The 17,219-nt window shown below is 48.7% G+C and overlaps 1 protein-coding gene across 1 annotated transcript in view; it reads right to left on the bottom strand.

Moving 5' to 3' along the window:
* Positions 1–367: 367 nt before the first annotated feature.
* Pacs1 (phosphofurin acidic cluster sorting protein 1) overlaps positions 368–17,219 on the bottom strand; it is a 143,197-nt gene continuing 126,345 nt past the window's right edge. The window contains exons 11-24 of the mRNA XM_028892835.1: positions 15,830–15,910; positions 12,139–12,254; positions 11,867–12,002; positions 10,823–10,927; positions 10,412–10,518; positions 9,415–9,569; positions 9,141–9,251; positions 8,521–8,623; positions 7,895–7,937; positions 5,809–5,851; positions 5,456–5,591; positions 3,147–3,373; positions 1,824–1,943; positions 368–1,744 (exon numbers count right to left, since the gene is read on the bottom strand). Of these exons, the coding sequence (XP_028748668.1) occupies positions 1,275–1,744; positions 1,824–1,943; positions 3,147–3,373; positions 5,456–5,591; positions 5,809–5,851; positions 7,895–7,937; positions 8,521–8,623; positions 9,141–9,251; positions 9,415–9,569; positions 10,412–10,518; positions 10,823–10,927; positions 11,867–12,002; positions 12,139–12,254; positions 15,830–15,910 (1,953 nt within the window). The 3' untranslated portion in view covers positions 368–1,274. The remainder of the gene's footprint in view (positions 1,745–1,823; positions 1,944–3,146; positions 3,374–5,455; positions 5,592–5,808; positions 5,852–7,894; positions 7,938–8,520; positions 8,624–9,140; positions 9,252–9,414; positions 9,570–10,411; positions 10,519–10,822; positions 10,928–11,866; positions 12,003–12,138; positions 12,255–15,829; positions 15,911–17,219) is intronic.

The raw sequence follows: 17,219 nt of genomic DNA, 5'->3' as shown, positions 1-17,219 counted from the left end.
TGAGAAACAAAACTAGGACTTTGGCTACTGGTTCTCATCTCAGGTCAAGGACTAATAGGAGAATAAACTCAACAGATGGATCCAGGTTCCGAACCATCCACCAGCCAAAGCAAAGACCACCTGGACTCAGACGGGAGAAACAGGTGTGTATTCCACTGCCTTGGGAGATGGGTCCAGAGAAAAATAGGATCTGACGTGGGAACAGCACCCACCCTTCTGCTTGCTTCAAACTGGGCAGCCACCTTCAGGTCTGTTTCCACAATGGAGGGGGACACAGAAGTATATTCCTTTCCTCCTGTGCATCTGGCTTATTCTGTCTGCTGAGGGTGGATGGTTGCAGTACAGATTGAGGGGCAGAAGCCCAAGGCAGTTGGTAAGAAATCACCAGTTTATTGAATGAAAAAAAAACCCGACATGGCCCCCATCTTCCCACCCCACTTATTCTCAGACCCAGAAGACACTCTGGACAGCAGGGCTGGGCAGTGGAGAAGGACGTGAAGAGTCTGGCGTGTGGAGAATGAGAAAAGTATGTTCCAAGTGCAGTGTCGTGCCACACTGCTCAGAAGCAGTGAGAGAACAACAGAGAAGTTCAGGAGGTGCCAGAGGGCATGGAGGCTGGGCCAGTTCTGTCCCTTCTCAGCCTCCCTCAAGACATTGACAGAGGCTGAGGTAGGTCTGGGACCCATCCAGGCTGAGAGGGAAGGAGGCAGCTGAGGAAGACCTGTGGAGATGGGTTTCTTTCTGCTGCCCTGCCATGGAGTGGGAAGACAGCAGTGAAGGGAAGCAAGCTGACACAGGAAAAGCAGACATATGGCTGAATAAGAGTCACAGATAACGTGTATGTTGGGGGCGGGGTTCGCTGCCTCCTGCCTCCTGCAGCCACAGAGCTATCTTAGGTGGGAGGACAGGAGGCAGTGGGAGGGAGGAGCCTCAAGGACAGGACCTGTGCACAGGACAAGTTATCCAACAACCAAAACCAAAACCAACGAAACAACACTTAGGACACAGGACATCCACAGGGACTTGAGGTGGCAGGAAATCATGCATGGGAAGAGACTGGGAAGGCCCCTCCATCCCAGAAACACCAGATTGATCAGGTGTCCCCCCATGTCCACTGGGAAACTGTGGGGTAGGTGAGGTCACAGGATGGTAGGAGGCCCCAGCCCTGTGACAGTTCTCATCGTTATGTAGGGAAGGCAGGGTGGGTAGCAACCAACAGAAGCCCTGGAAATTGAGGGCCTGGTGGCCAGGCTATGGTAAAGTGCAGGGCTGTCTCACTGTATACCAGAACTCCGGTTTTTCATTTCTAGAAAGGGAACCAGTGCTGCAGGGGGTGAGTGAGGTGAAGGAAGTCCAGATTCTTCACTTACAGGGACTATGGGCAGCAGAAGGCAGAACCACCCAGCTCTGGGCCTGGAGCAGGAGGGAGGAGGGTAGTCCAGACATGGGCTGGGCAGTGAGAGGGAGGGCTGCACCCCAGTGGCAGTGTCCTTCAGGACTGGGCATGTAGAGGCAGGCCCCAGTGCTGGGAAAGGGAGGCTGGGCCGGGGATGGCTGGCCTTTCCCTGCCTGCAGGTGGTGAGGCTGGGTGGCAGTGCCAGGAGGGAGTGGTTGGGAGGCAGGGTCTCAGGTGGTCTTGCTGCCACTGTGAAGAGTCCCACTGGAAAGTGCTTGACATGAGTGGGCCACTGAGCAGCCAGCTGGAAGAACTTGATGTCACTCCACTCCACCCCATCGATGGACACTAGGGGATAGAGAGATACAGGTTATGGGTTCGCTAAAGCCATCTCCCTACCCCTGACCCGCTGTCACCACCATCGCACCTCTCAGCATGGTCTGCTGCTGCTTTGCAGAGCAGATGAGGCGGCTGATGCCCTCGATGACCTGGCTCTTAGAATCCACCTCCTTTTCCCGGGGCTTCTTGCTCAGGAAGATAGTGGGCACTGTAAAGGCAGCAGGAACCACCTGTCACAGACTTGGGAAGCAGCCATTCCTTTCCCTCCCAGTCCATCTGCTTCCTTCTTGCTGGGGCAGAGGAGGTAATTTGCTTCCCATGCTTCCTGGCCTTGGCTGTTCATGAGGAACTTTAAACTCCTGTGCCACTTTGCTAAAGGTTCTGCATTTCTGTCTGGGCCTATCTTCACCTGTACAGTGAGGCTGTGGGGCCAAATGGTCTCCGAAGTCTCTCCTAGTGGGAATGTTCTGGGCACCTTGGGCCAAGGCCTGCCTCCCTGTCTGGGTCACCAAGGCTGTGGCTGAGGAGTGATGACGTGGCAGACGTTTACACTACCTCCACCCAAGATGTGCAAGTACTCCCAGCTGGCTCTACTCTGGGAAGGAGGGAGGGTAGTGCAGGCCCCTGCTGGGCTGCTGGAAGGTCCCTATGCCAGTCTAGTGGTGGGCTTGCTGCACGCCTGGCTCCGCCCCTCTGAGGAGCCTGAAGGGAGGAGGCACACACAGGAAGAGGCACATCTGCTCAGGAGCTCCTGTAGAGGCAGGTTTGGGGCCATGCAGGACCTATGTTGCAGACACACATCTGGAGCTACAGTGTTCCAACTGGCTACCCAAGCAGTGGTCTGGTGGTAGGGACTCTCCTGTCTCACTTTCCTGGAGAACAGGGCCCACGACTACTCCACAACTCTGCTTTGATGCTTCAATCTCCCCCTTTATCCAGAATGGGCTGTATTCTCCTCCCCACTTTCTTGGGTGTGCACATAATTATTTTGAGGAAGGGTCTCATTATGTAGACAGGCTGGTCTTGACCTTGCCATTTTCCTGTCTTAGCCTCCCAAATGCTGGGATTACAGATGTGTACCACCAGGCTCAGATCCTCATCACTTTTAAAAAACAATCATATCTTTTGCTCCTGAAGCATCCCTGGAATGGCTTCCATCCCTGGGTATGAGTGTTCTGCTCCAAAATCATGGTGGCCATGGAGGTGCCCCCTTGACCATATCCATCCTGAAGGCAGTGTGGCCTTGTCTTCTAGGTGATGCAGAGCTGATTTTTGGGTCCTAGGCTGACCTCAAGATCTACATACTAATACACATATCCTATCCAGAAGCAGAATCCTGCCCAGACCCTAGGGCAGGGACTTGGAGGAGAGGCTACCAAAGTCTGCTGGCCTGGTGTCTTCCACGGCCTACCTTTCTTGTTCTTCTCTTTGGTGACAACAGTCATTGCCATGGTGCCAGAAAGCTGAGCTTCCCCTGCATGTGGCAGGCGAGAAACCTGCACTGAGCGGAAGACACTCTTAAGGGTGTTCTTTGAGCTGGCATCTCTCTTGTCACCTTCTCTCCTTCGCTCCCCAGGGTGGCCCAGCCAGTAGTCCACCTGGAGGCCAATCACATCCCCATATGGGCTATTTGGGCTCCTGGAGAAGTGAGATGAAGACAAGATGTTGGCTTTGACCTCAGTGCCTAATCACATGGGACCAACAAGGGGTGGAAGAAACTGCTTTTGAGAGCAGGAGATGGGGAGGAAGGCCAGCCAGCTGGCTCTGTTTCCGCCAGCGACACAGAACCTTCTCATGTGGGGGTGGAGAACTGGGATGATCTGAGAACAAAGCCAGGAGAAGATAAAAGCCCAAATCACGGTGAGGAGATCAAAACCGGCACAAAATGAAGGAAGCAGAGAAGAAAGCTTTGTGAAAGTGTGCACACATACACAAACACACATGCACACACACACATGCAAGCAAAGCCAAGGCCCAAAGCAGGCAGATGGCTGGAGAGGAGCAGCGGGCAGGGGCTAGAGCAGCACCACAGCTCCACAGCTGCCTTGGGAGCCAACGGACGCTGCCCTGCACTTTTGCTTATGTATGGCACTTTTAGCTCAGCGATAATTTTAGCTCCTGGGGGAAATGGAGTGTTTTCTTGAAAGAAGGCGTCAGACACAATAGGTATCCAGGCTATGAAAGTCATTTGACTTTTCCTTCTGCTGGTGGCTCCATTAAAAAACAAGTTTAAACTGGATGAGAAAAGAGGTCAAGGTAGGGGTTGGTTCCACACTCCTCAAATCCAAGCTGGATAGAAGCCCATCATGCAGTGGATGAAACAGAAAACAGGCAGAATGTGGCTGCATTCTTAAACTGTCTCTTCCATGGACAGCAGAAGACCATGAAGGGAAGTAAAAGGAAGAGGAGGGCTTGACTCTAGCTTCAGAGCCCATTTCTTCTTCAGAAGCCATGACACTGTCATGGGCACTTCTGGAAAGCCATTGAAACCTCCCCTCCCCCCCTTTTGGGAGCTATGAGGAAAGGAAACTGAAGACAGAGAAACTGAAAGGATGTTGTATTCTGTCTGGCCACCCCCAGCTTTCCCACCTGAAGATCTTTGTTCTCTACCCTCATTATACCTAAGCTTGCCCTCCCTCAGATATGGCAGAACAGCTTGCTGGCCGTCTCCGAGATTCTAAAGAAACGGTCTTCCTCCCACCAATCTCTGCAATCTCAGTTACAAGGTCTTTGCCATTTCAATGCTTCAGACCCAACCTGGAACCTGAGCCACTGGCTGCTACAGCTCCAGGGCCTCCTGTGGGACAGGTGCAAAGAAGGGGCCTGGAGCATTTCCACACTGACACTCTGTTGCCACTCAGGCCTCACAACATCTGTGAAGTGGCCAGTTCACCTCTACACATAGCAGAAACTGAAGCTCAGTGACCTGCTTAGTCAACACAGTGCACACAGGATGGGGTACTGCCTAACCCAGGCATCCTTGACGCCCAACTCCATGCCATTCTTATAGTCCCAGCACAGTGGTTCTCAACCTTCCCAATGCTGTGACCCTTGAACAGTTTCTCATGTTGTGGTGGCCCCCAACCATAACATTATTTTCACTGCTACTTCATATCTGTAATTTTGCTACTGCTATCTACTGTGATGTAAACATTGGGCCGGGCAGCGGTGGTACACGCCTTTAATCCCAGCACTCAGGAAGCAGAGCCAGGCAGATCTCTGTGAGTTCGAGGCCAGCCTGGTCTACAGAGTGAGATCCAGGACAGGCACCAAAGCTACACAGAGAAACCCTGTCTTGAAAAAATTAAAAAAAAAAAAAAAAAACAAACAAAAAAAAAAACCTACAAAGTGATATAAACATGTGTTTTCTGATGGTCTTAGGTGACCCCAGCCCACAGGTTGAGAACCACTTCCCTAGGTCCTGTAGGAAGCTACTTGAACCATGCTTTAATAGCCTACTGGGGCCACTCTGTCAAGACGGCCCCAGCTGACCCTACAACAATGCAGAGCAGACAAAGCAAGAAGCACCAAACTTCATTGAACTTCCTTCCAGTGTCTCAGTTACCTTGTGACTGGTCTCTGAGTTCTAAATTCTAATCTAAGCCAGTGCTCTTGCCCAGATGGCTGCGCTGTGCCAGTGTGCCATGCCCGAGAAGGGAGTTGGGTTGCTAGGCCTGGTCAGCAACCAGGCAAGACAGGCAGGACCGGGGAAGAGCTTACCCTACAATGGCGAGGGCACTGCTCATGGATGGGGATGAGGGGGGTGTAGCTGTGGCATCTCGGCTCAGGCCTGAGCTTGAGGGTGGTGATGTGGAGGGCACAGTAAGGCTGACCACAGGTGAATCATCGCCATCACCTGTCAAAGGGACAAACATAGTTGGCCAGAGGCAGTCACCCTTGACATGCTAGTGGCAGGAAGTGTGCTTTCCTTTCAGTGGACCCCAGGGTGTCCTGCAGGAGTGGGAACATACCTTCCTGTTCAACTGTTTCCTTTAGCACACTCGACCAATTATCCCCCAGAAGACCTGAAAAGTATGACCCTCACTCAGAGAAGCAAAGGAGCTCTGGCTTACCTGCAGTGGAGGGCGAGTCTTCAACTAGGCCCACTTTCACAACCTGGAGGGAAGGGATATCTGTTAGGTCCTCTGTCAGGGGAGCAAGCCCCAATTCAATTGTTAACAGATGGCCAGCACCATAGCCATGACTACATGGTGTTTTGTCAAAAACTAAAAATCTATACATCGAGAACAGCCTAAGACTTAAAATGAGTCCCCCTGCCCCCCCAAAAAAAGAAAGAAAAAAGAAAAACGTCCATGGGTTTGGTGGTATAAAGAGGCTGTGGATTCCATCCTTGGCACCATAAAACTAATAGAAAGAAAAGAATCCAAGTTCTGTGAGGTGGGCCATAAGACCTGGCAGCCCTTCTCTGGGGCATAGGGCAGGGCCTACTTTGAAGGCAGTATCCTGACCTCATTTCTTCTAACATCAGACTGGCAGGAGCCCAGGAAACTGCTCCATCTTTGGAACAGGCAATCTCAAGGCCGGCCAGGCTCTGTCAAGGCAAGTGAACTGCTGAAGGTATAGACACAACTTTTCTACTTCTCAAGTACCTAGGATGGATGTCTCTGGAATTTGACATGGACAGAGTATTCTGGAAAGGGTGGAGGGGGCCCTCCAGTGGCCAGAAAAAGATACAGCTAGCGGCAACCTGGTTAATACGGTCTGTGTTCTAAATGACAGGTGGGGGTCTGGTGTCCTGGCACTGGAGTCAGCCTATGTAGCAGAACAGCTGGGCTGGAGGCCAAGGGCTGGGCTGGGGCTGCTACAGCAGAGACCATGTGCCTTTTTCATGTGGCTCCTGGAGGATGGGTCTAAAATTGACACTCTGGGGTTTCTTGGATACAGCTACCCTCTTCCTAGCTCTCCTGGCAGTTTGTGAGGCTGCTAGTTCATGTGATTAATTCTTTTTTTTTTTCTTTTGAGATGCTGCAAATGGAACCCAGGGTCTTCCCCCCCCCCCCCCATCTTCAAGTCAGGGTTTGTCTGTGTAGCTCTGGCTGTTCTGGAATTCACTCTGCAGACTCAGGCTGGCCTCAAACTCAGAGATCTGCCTACCTCTGCCTCTCAAGTGCTGGGATTAAAGGTGTGTGACATCATCACCTGGCACAGAACCTAGGGTCTTATGCATGTGCTCTGTCACTGAGCTATGGCTGAAAACATTTTTTTTTAAATGTCTCATTTGGTTCTCAGAGTCTAGTGACTGACATGTCCCCAGCTTCATGAAGGCAACAGTTACACTGCCAGCCTGGGTGGTAGCCAGGATTCTGAACTGCCATGCAGCTTTCCAAGGGCTGACGAGGTGTCTGGAAAGGCCAGAGTAAGCCTACTTATCTCCCCAGATGAGACCATTCAGGACATTCTTGGATGTCCTGCAATCAGGATGGGGACAGTTAAACCCAGGTCTGCTTAGCTCTTCCTCTGTAAAGGTTTTGAGATATCTTCAAGATTACAGGAGATAAAAGTCAACTCAAAAGGGAAATCAGAATGTCTTCTGAATGGAAACACAGTTTTCAGCCCTCTGTACGGTGCTCTGGCTCTTTGAAACTCCTAGGTTCCTGAGATCCAATCATTGCTAAATGAAAAAAAAAAAAAAAAAAAAAAAAGGCATCCAAGGAGTCTTCCTTCATTTCTAGATCAATTCACTTGAATTTCACTAACTCACTAATATAGACATCTGCATCAGGGAGGCTTTTCCTTAAAGTCACCCCTGTGAAGTAGCTGGTTCTGGACTTCTCAGAATGCCAATGTTTCACTATTCTGAGGCCACTTCTCTGAGCTGGGAGAAGCCACACTGTAGATTGGGCTCCAGAAATATAAGACCCCAAGTTCAGGGCTTGGTACGATAAACAGGAGACACCAATAACTAATCTGGGGATAGTTCTTGATTAGGGAAAGGATGTCCCTCTGTACTTCTAGCATTTAGGAGGCTGAGGCAGGAGGATCACAAGTTCAAGGCCAGCCTTAGCTACAGAGATTCTGCTGCCTCTGCTTCCAGAGTTTTGGATTTAACAGCATGTACTACCACATACAGCCTTTTCTTGTATGAAAGGAAAGCAAGAAGGCTGGGAGGCTAGTTGGAGGAGGGGAGCAAGTACGTACACCAATGAAGGGAATAAACTTCTGATAGGAGTCTTCATCAGGGCTGTTGGGAAACAGGAGAGGTTTACAATTAGTGGATTTGCAAGAGCGCTGGAGAAATAAGCTTCCCACACTGTGTTCTACTTAATAGGGTCCAGAACACAAGGCTACAGCTTCCTGTCATACTGCAGGGTGGCCACTCGTTGAGGGCAGAGTGGAGAGCACAGAATAGAGGCAGAGAGACACTGCAAACAACACTGCTCGTACTTGCCAGCTGATTCCAATTACAAGGGAGGAAAATGACTGATGCCTATGCAGGTGAAGGCCCAGGCAAGGAGAAAGCAAGCTGCATGGAGGCTGTAAAAGACATGCATATTCTCTAGGTCCTCTATGACAGGAAGTGGAATTGTGGAAGAGGAAAATATGAAAAATGAAAGAACTCAAGGTAAATCTGTTTTTTGTTTTTTTTTTGAGACAGGGTTTTTCTGTGTAGCCCTGGCTGTCCTAGAACTTGCTCTGTAGACCAGGCTGGCCTCCAACTCAGAGATCCACCTGCCTCTGCTCCGGAGTGCTGGGATTAAATGTGTGTACCACCACTACCCGGCTACCTAACCTGTTGTTAAGAAAACTCCTAATGTTAGACTTACAACTTGTGCCTGCAGGTCAGCATGGCTTCGGCCACAGGCAGCTGGTGTGTCGTGGCTGCTCCATTGACATACTGCATCACACGACCCACCACATCCAGGGGCTCTGCAGAGAAGCCAGCGGGGACACGGCCATTCAGTGTGCAGCCCCACAGCCCTCAGAGAGCCTCCTAAGCCCTAAGCCAGACCCTCAGAGCTGAGATAAAGTAAGGAATCTAAGACCCTCTTGGCCATGAAACAAAGGACTCAAAAACCAAAGCCCAGTCTTCCCTGACCTTAGCTGTACTCTGATGCTAGCATCACCAGTGGATGGTAAGGGGCTCCCTGCTGGTACAGTGTCACTCGACAACAGATTGATCAGTGGCACTCCCTATTGCCTATTTCACATCTACAAGCAGAGCGGGCCCAGGTACCAGTCATGTGACCTTTTAGATGCGTGCAGAAGCTATCCCGAGGAGAGGGCCACCCAGGGGACACCTCCATTAATGAATACCAACTGGGAAAGGGGTGAGGCCAGGGGGTGAGAGCTGTAGGAATGGGAAGAAGGTTGCTCCCCACCTTCTTGAGCTGCATTGGGGAACCAGAAGCCTCACTCCCTGGGGGTTTCTTTTAGGGACCCTTACCTGACACTGGGGGCTCTGAGCGACTGAACAGGTCTCTCCAGGCAGAATCAAGGAAGGTACTGCTATATCTACTATCTACTGAGCCCAAGTATTTGGCCACCGGATGAGAACCTGGCAGAGGGAAAAATCATACAGAGTAAAGGGTTAGTGGGTAGAATAGGGGGAGCGGCTATCCCCAGCCAAGGTCCAGCCTTTAGTTTCCCTGACCAACTCCCATCCTGCTGCAGGAACCAGGTCTGCTAAGAGAAATCTCCTGAATGCTGCCAGACTTTACCTAGGGGAATGATGAGGAAGCGCATGTAACCCAGCCAGTCCGGCGTTTTGCTGGCAAGGGACTTGACAAAGAACCGGAGAATGGAGCTCAGATAACTCTGGCTGCCGACAGCTGCCACCTTGACTGGCCTCGGCATGGATGAGTTGCAGTTGCAGCTGAGGAAAAAGAGGGTGCATACACACCATACTTAGGTCTCATGATCCTGCTTAGGGCAGGCCTCACACTCTGACTTCATGCATTTCTAAAAGCCACAGGGGAAGCTTTTGACAAAACAAAATGATACAGGGAGGCATCAAGCTATAGCGCTGCTCCAGAGGGTAGGCAGCTGTCTATGGACAAGGCTGAAGCTGACAGGGACAAGTTGGAAGTGCTGCCTGTGGGGCCTAGAGTTACCCTGGAATCTCCCTGCTCTGTCACATGGGAGGGGACACCAGGCCTCCCTTAGGTGGCCCTGGTGAGGGAAACACAGGATTCCCATTAAAAAAATGGAATGTGGGCCGGAGAGAGATGGCTCATAGGTTAAGAGCACTGGCTTCTCTTCCAGAGTTCAATTCCCAGCAACCATATGGTGGCTCACAACCGTCTATACTGAGATCTGGTGCCCTCTTCCGGCATTCAGGAATACATGCAGGCAGAACACTGTATACGTAATAAATAAATAAAAAAGATTATTAAACAACAACAACCCAGAATGTTACCATAGAGGGAAGGAATGTAAGATATTTTTAGAACCCTGGATTCTCTTCTTTGTCTTGGGTTTAAGAGAAAGATGAGGCAAGTCAAAGTGAGCCATGAGTCCAGGTTGTGGAGATGGAGGGCAGAAGGTTCAGCAGCTGATCTTCTAGGGGCATGGAGCACTACTGCTGACTCTGTCTCTAAGTACAAGTTGGAGCTGCAGCTTCCTAGCATGAGAGTATTTCCATTGCTAGAAGTCAGGGTGGGAAGATGAGGCAGAGGGACCACAAAACATTGTAAGAAAAAAAGCCAGAGTCCTTACTAGCGCTGAATCCTAGTGAGCAGGGCAGACAACACGGCCTGGACCTCCACTATCGAGCAGGTGCACACAACAGGCTTCCTCTGGTCTTGGAGCAGTTCAGCCACATACTGGAGGGGAGGAAAGCAGGGACATAGGTAAGTCACATCACTCCCCACAGACACCGAGAGGTCAGGCCAAGGCCCAGACTGAACTGCAGAGGCCCAGTCCTCTGGCCAACACTAGGCAAAGGTGGTCAGGTTTACTGGCTATGTGTAAGAAAAGAGCATAGCAGACCCCATGGAAACATGCTGATTGGAACCAATGTTTCACAAGTCAGACAGATGGCAGATGAAGTCACTCTTCTGCTTCCCTGGGTGCTGCTTCAAGTCACACACTGGGAGCATCTATAGACCCCTGACCCTCAATGCTTACCTGGCCCTGCCAGTCTGTAGTGTTCACCAGGATGACATTTTCTGGGAGGGCTGCGTCGGATACTAGGATCTGATTCAGCTGGTCATATACCACCTTTCTTGGAATCTGCAGAAACAAGTGTCGGTTGGACATTGTCCAGGAGGTGGGGGTAGATAGAACTCTTGGTTCAAGAGTAACTAAGGATTTGTGGAACCTTGATTAGATTAAAATGAAGATGAGAAGGAGGAACATCAGTGTCCTTGGAGAATACACTAACATACTAGAGCACAAAGTCACAGCGATGCTTCTTCTGGGAAGAGCCTGTGGGGCTGGGAAGCCATAGTTCCCCATGAAGGGCATGACTCCAGGATAGCAGGGTGGAGGAGTGAGAGCAGTAGCTGGTGCTTGGAGAATGCAGCCAGGTCAATAGGGAGAAAAATGATGAGTGGCAGCAGGCACCATGTGGGGCCCACTGTCCCAGGGAACAAAGGTATTTCGGGAACAGCGATTAAACAGAAGGACAATACCTCACCCTAGGTGTCAGGCTATTCTAGTCTCAGGTTCATTTGCAGCTTTGTGATAGCATCGAATTTAGGAAGCTATACCACCATGCCTTTGTCCTTTCACAATATTTATCAGAGAAATTTGGCTGCATAACTCTAGGAGAAGAGTAACCAGCTTGGGTTACTTGCTGCCCTGGCTCTGACACCAGTGTCACAGTAAGGACTTACTCCCCAGGTCTGGTTTATCCTCACATTTTCTCCAGCTACCCTCAGGCTCAAGAGTAGGCTAAGAGCTTGGAATAACCATGGCAGTTCACTGGCAGGGGAACAATGCCAGCAGTTCTTGTTCTTGCCCCTGTTCACCACAACTCAACTGGAAACCAAACTCTACATTAGCTGAGGAAAACAAATGTGGTAGACTTCTCTAACTTAAGTATCTCAGAAAAACCTTGGAGTCTTAACACTTCTAACATCCCTCCTTCCTCTCCACTCAGTTGTCCAAGAAACAAACAGTCTGAAATCCAAAAGAGAGGTTGTGATCTTGCCAGGAACTCAAGATTACCTGTGTGCTGTGGCCCAGGTCAGGAGAACGTTCACTGTCAGAGCTGTTGGTCCTCTCACTTAGGGGCTTGGAGAGCTGCCGCTCCTTCAGGGGAGTGCTCCTCTTCTGCCTGGGTGTATGTGTCCCTTCCACCTTGCTGATGGCAGTAGGGAGGGGGTTAACAGCCCTTCCAACACCAAAGTCCCATCAGCCCAACCCCTTCTTTCCACAAGTAATTGGTACTGAGTACGGCTGCAGGTCTTTGTTGCCTGCTTCCTTCCTCTCTGGAGTACCTGGGGGAGGCAGAGCCCTGCAGATCCGTTTTGCTGGACTTCATAGGAGTTTTGACTTTTTCTGGTACAACTAAACTTGTGCTCACATCTCCAAACATGTCTTGGTCAGTGATTTCCTGCCGCAAGAAAGGTGACAAAGAATGTTACCTCTTACTTGATGACTGTGCAGGAGACTCTCCTCAGAGCCCTACTAGAATTAATCTTCACTTGGAGGATCACCATTTTCCTGGAAGCATGTGAGTGGGAGCACACGGTTCTAATATTCTTATCACATCCTAAGAGGAAATGTTTAACTCTTGTTCCCATTGTTCTGGACACCGTGTGCTCCTATCTACCTTTGCCCTCCAGGCCTATGAACAGTGTGTCAGCACAAGCAGGACCCACTGATGACAGTCCATCTGTAGGTTGGTGGAGGGACTTGTATCCCTTTCACAGGGCCTGTGGTTCCGAGGTTCTTGTATACAGTTCTCACCTTGGTCAAAGAGCCTTAAATCGCCACTTCCTTCTCATCTGGAATGCTGCTCCTGTCCACCCCACCTTCCTTGGCTCTTTTAGATCCCTCTCTTCCTCCCATCCTCTGGGTTCAGAACTTTGCCTTCCCTCCTTCAGCAGTCCTGCCTCTCACACCAAGAGGTGACTCGAACTGCACCAACAGCTCCGCTCTGCTTAGGTGAGCCTTTGAATCCTTCCCAGACCCCTGGTAAGTCAGCCCTCCACCCCTTACCTCCGGAAGTACTGCTCTCCAAATATGTCAGAACCTGCTCATCTACTTGCATCTGCCTGCCTGCCTACCCTTCTTCTTCTTCTTTTTTTTATTCTTTGTGGGTTTCACATCATACATCCTGATCCCATGATCCCATCCATCGCCCTATCGCCCTCTCCCTTAATATCTGTCCTTCCCGCTTGCAACCTCTCCCCAAAACAAAACAAAATTCAAAAGCAACAGAACATAAAACAAAACCAGAAGCAACCAAATTAACATGCCTTTCAATTTTTTTATTTTTTAATTTTCAAGACAGGGTTTCTCTGTGTAGCTTTGGTGCCTGTCCTGGAGCTCCCTCTGTAGACCAGGCTGGCCTCGAACTCACAGAGATCCTCTTGGCTCTGCCTCCCGAGTGCTAGGATCAAAGGCGTGCGCTGCCACCGCCCGGCGCCCTTCAATTTTTTAAGCATTCACTCCTTGAGGAATAACTTTACAAATTACTCAATCTAAAATATAAACATGATTTAAGAATAAAAAAATTATCCAGCACTCAGGAGGTAGAGGCAGGTGGACCTCTGTGAGTTTGAGGCCAGCCTGGGCTACAGAGTGAGTTCCAGGAAAGGCACAAAGCCTTTCTCAAGAAACCATGTCTCAAGGAAAAAAATAAAAAATAAAAAAAATAAAAAATAAAAAATTAATTTGGTGGTGGTGATGCATGCCTTTAATCCCAGCACTTGGAAGGCAGAGGCAGGCAGTTCTCAGTGGTATGAGGCCAGCCTGGTCTTCAAAGCAAGTTCCAGGACAGCCAGGAATGTTACATGGAGAAACCCTGTCTTGAAAATTGAAGAAAAAAAAAAAAAAAAAAAAGGAAGAAAAAAATAAGATTAAGTCATATGTCTCCTAGGTTCTGAACTCTTTGATCCTCCTGCCTCTAACTCCTGCATGCTGGAATAACAGCCACACACCATTATACCCAGTTTTATGTAGTGCCAGGACTTTATGCATGCTATGCAAACACTCTATCAAACTGAGTTATATTCCTAGCTAGGAACTTGAATTTGTATGTGCTGGGGATGGAATTCAAGAGCTCAAACATACTAGAGAAGAAGTCCATCCCCAGCCTGAACTGAATCTTAATGTAAATAGAGCCTCAGGGACCATTAGCTATATCAAGACAGAGCACTCTAGCACATCTGAACTACCACTTACCTCTTTCCAATCCCATAGTTATCAAGTATCCTGACTTCCACATGGATAAGGAAATCCTATGGCATGCGTGCTTTGGGTATCTGCCTACTTTCCTGGACAATGAGTTAAGATTAAGTCTGAGATTTGGTTAGTCACTGGAGAGTATGAATCAGGAAATGACATGATTGAAATTTTATCTTGGAAAGATCACACTGTATTGACTGTGTGTAGTATGGCAAGCAAGGGCAAGGAGGTAGGGGTTTATTTCAATTATTAGTGAGCGAAGAAGTAATGGTACAATAGGGATTCCCCCGCCCCCCCCAGACAGGGTTTTTCTATATAACAGTCTTAGCTTGTCATGGAACCTCCATCTGTAGACCAGGCTGGCCTCAAACTCACAGAGATCCGCCTGCCTCTGCCTCCCAAGTGCTGGGATTAAAGGCATGTGCCACCACCACTGGGCTTGCTTTATCATTTTCAACATGAGCCATGTAGTAGTTATTTACTAAATGAAACATAAACCTAAATACTCTTGGACTCAATTCAACCACCAGAAGGTCTTTCCATGTGGCTCATGCCTCAGGTGGCATTTTGTAAAGCTTCCTCTCCTTGCCATCCAGTGTCTAGCTCCCTGTCTTCCTGGGTACATTTCCAGTGCAGCCAACTCAGAGGAGGAACCTTGATGGCATCTTTGTATTCTCTGTGTTCAGCATTAGCAGGTGCACAGTAAACAGTTATGTGATGGTGTCTGACTGACTCAATTCTACTTCAAGGGTTTTTTTTGTTTTGTTTTTTTGTTTTTTTCCGAGACAGGGTTTCTCTGTGTAGCTTTGCGCCTTTCCTGGAGCTCACTTGGTAGTCCAGGCTGGCCTCGAACTCACAGAGATCCGCCTGGCTCTGCCTCCCAAGTGCTGGGATTAAAGGCGTGCGCCACCACTGCCCGGCTTCTTTTTTTTTTTTTTTTTGGTACTTCATGGGGTTTTGACCTGCACTCCTAGGCAGTTCCAGTATCTCCTGGGGGGAGAAGCTGACCAGTGACCCTCAGAGACTTAACACCATGAGCTTCCTGAACATTGAGAAGGCAACAGAGATGGAGAAAGGGACAGCTTCCCAGGACAAGACATTGGATATTGTCTTTCAGAAGAAAATGAGGCGATAGTGAGAAATACAAACTAGCAGTTGGTCAGTTCTACTTAGGGCAGAAGAGACACATTTCTGGATTACTAATCTGGGGGAGGACCTGGTCTCAAGGAGAGGTTCCATTCCATGGGTCAAGATTTCAGGGGAAAGAAACAGAATATTCACAAGCCCACAGATTAAGGCAAAATTTCCAAAGTGGTCCTCAACATCTTTCTAAAATGAATTAATCTGTTCCCTGCCCCCTTCCTCTGTGTGTGTGTGTGTGTGTGTGTATCTATTTTAAAACAGTATTTCATTATGCTGCCTTGGGCTGGCCTAGAACTCACTATGTAGACCAGGTTGGCCTTAAACTCACAAAAATCCACCTGCTTCTGCCTCTTTTTTTTTTTTTTTTTTTTTTTTTTTTTTCGAGACAGGGTTTTTCTGTGTAGCTTTGTGCCTTTCCTGGAACTCACTTGGTAGCCCAGGCTGGCCTCGAACTCACAGAGATCCGCCTGCCTCTGCCTTCCGAGTGCTGGGATTAAAGGTGTGCGCCACCATCGCCCGGCTGCCTGTGCCTCTTGATTAAAGGTGTGCACTACTATACCTGGCTTCCCCTGTATTTTTAAAGGTACAAAGATAATCTGAAATGATCAAAGCAGGAGACTAAAGTATACTTACTAGAGTGTCTGTTTCAGTCAAGCTGTCATCTTGGTTTTTAATCCAAGTAGATTTGACTTTTTCTAGAGCAGCCAATTCCATCTGAAAAAAAAAAAGTAATAATCATCAATTATCCCTAATCCAAGTAACTAGCACTCTAACTTATTTTACTAGGTTCCCCAAGAAGCTTAACATACTTTCACTTCATCCTCAACCTCATACAGCCTTTAGGGCTTTCATCTTTTGAGAAGGGTGGCATGCTTTTTGTGTGTGTGTGTGTGTGTGTGTGTGTGTGTGTGTGTGTGTGTGTGTGTGTGAGAGAGAGAGAGAGAGAGAGAGAGAGAGAGAGAGAGAGAGAGAGAGAGAGAGAGAGAGAGAGAGAGAGAGAGAATTAAGCCTCAGAAGGGTCGGTTTGTTTCAGGGAACCATTAAGTATGGATTGGAGATGGCTCATTGAGTACTTGCTGCTCTTGCAGAGAACCTGGGTTTAACCTAGCAACCATATCAGGTAGTTCACAACTGCCTATAACTCCTGTTCAAGGAGGTCCAATACCTCTTCAAGCCTTCTCGGCACTCACACTCACACTCAAATGCATATTCTCGCATGCACACATAATTACAAATAAGTATTTTAAAAATCATTAAGTAAATGATACACAGGGGTGTAGAAGCAGAAACTCTATTCTTTTTTGTTTTTTCCCCCTCAAGACGGTTTGTGTAGCCAGCCCTGGCTGTTCTGGCTGTTGCTCTGTAGACACTTATTTCAAAACTCAGAGATCCAACTGCCTCTGCCTCCTGGGTGCTGGGATAAAAGGTGTGTGCTACCATGCATGGCTCAGAGCCAGAAATTCTGACTCCCAGTTATGTAGGGCAAAGGGGCTTAATTTTAGGTGGTTTTCTGTTGAATCTGTAAAATCTAACTTTTTTTGGGGTTTTTTGAGACAGGGTTTCTCTGTGAAACAGTCCTGGCTGTCCTGGAACTCACTCTGTAGACCAGGCTGGCCTTGAAATCACAGAGATCTGCCTGCCTCTGCCTCCTGAGTGCTGGGATTAAAAGTGTACGCTACCACTGCCTGGCAAATTCTAACATTTTTGCTTCAAAGGGACACAGCACTGTCTGCTTGTCAGAGAAGGGAGAATCTCAAGTTCTGGACTTTCATTTTAAGACTAAAGACCTCAATGGTAGTTAAATGCTTTGCTTGGTAGAAGCATCCAGAAAACCTTCTAACAGTATATATTAGGCAAAAGAGGTCCCATGTGAAGCTATCGGGTGTGTATTAATTCTCTACTGTCTTATTAGCATTTCTCATAAATGTGAAGAGTTTATTAAGCAGACATAGATGCACAAACAAGATTATTCGTATTTGCTAATAATCTGGCCACACAAGCATCAAAGCCACAGTTATAGGTA

This window comes from Peromyscus leucopus, chromosome 1 (assembly GCF_004664715.2).
Source record: "Peromyscus leucopus breed LL Stock chromosome 1, UCI_PerLeu_2.1, whole genome shotgun sequence".
In the NCBI taxonomy this organism is placed as follows: Eukaryota; Metazoa; Chordata; class Mammalia; order Rodentia; family Cricetidae; genus Peromyscus; species Peromyscus leucopus.
This window is presented reverse-complemented; position numbering and strand designations above follow the sequence as displayed.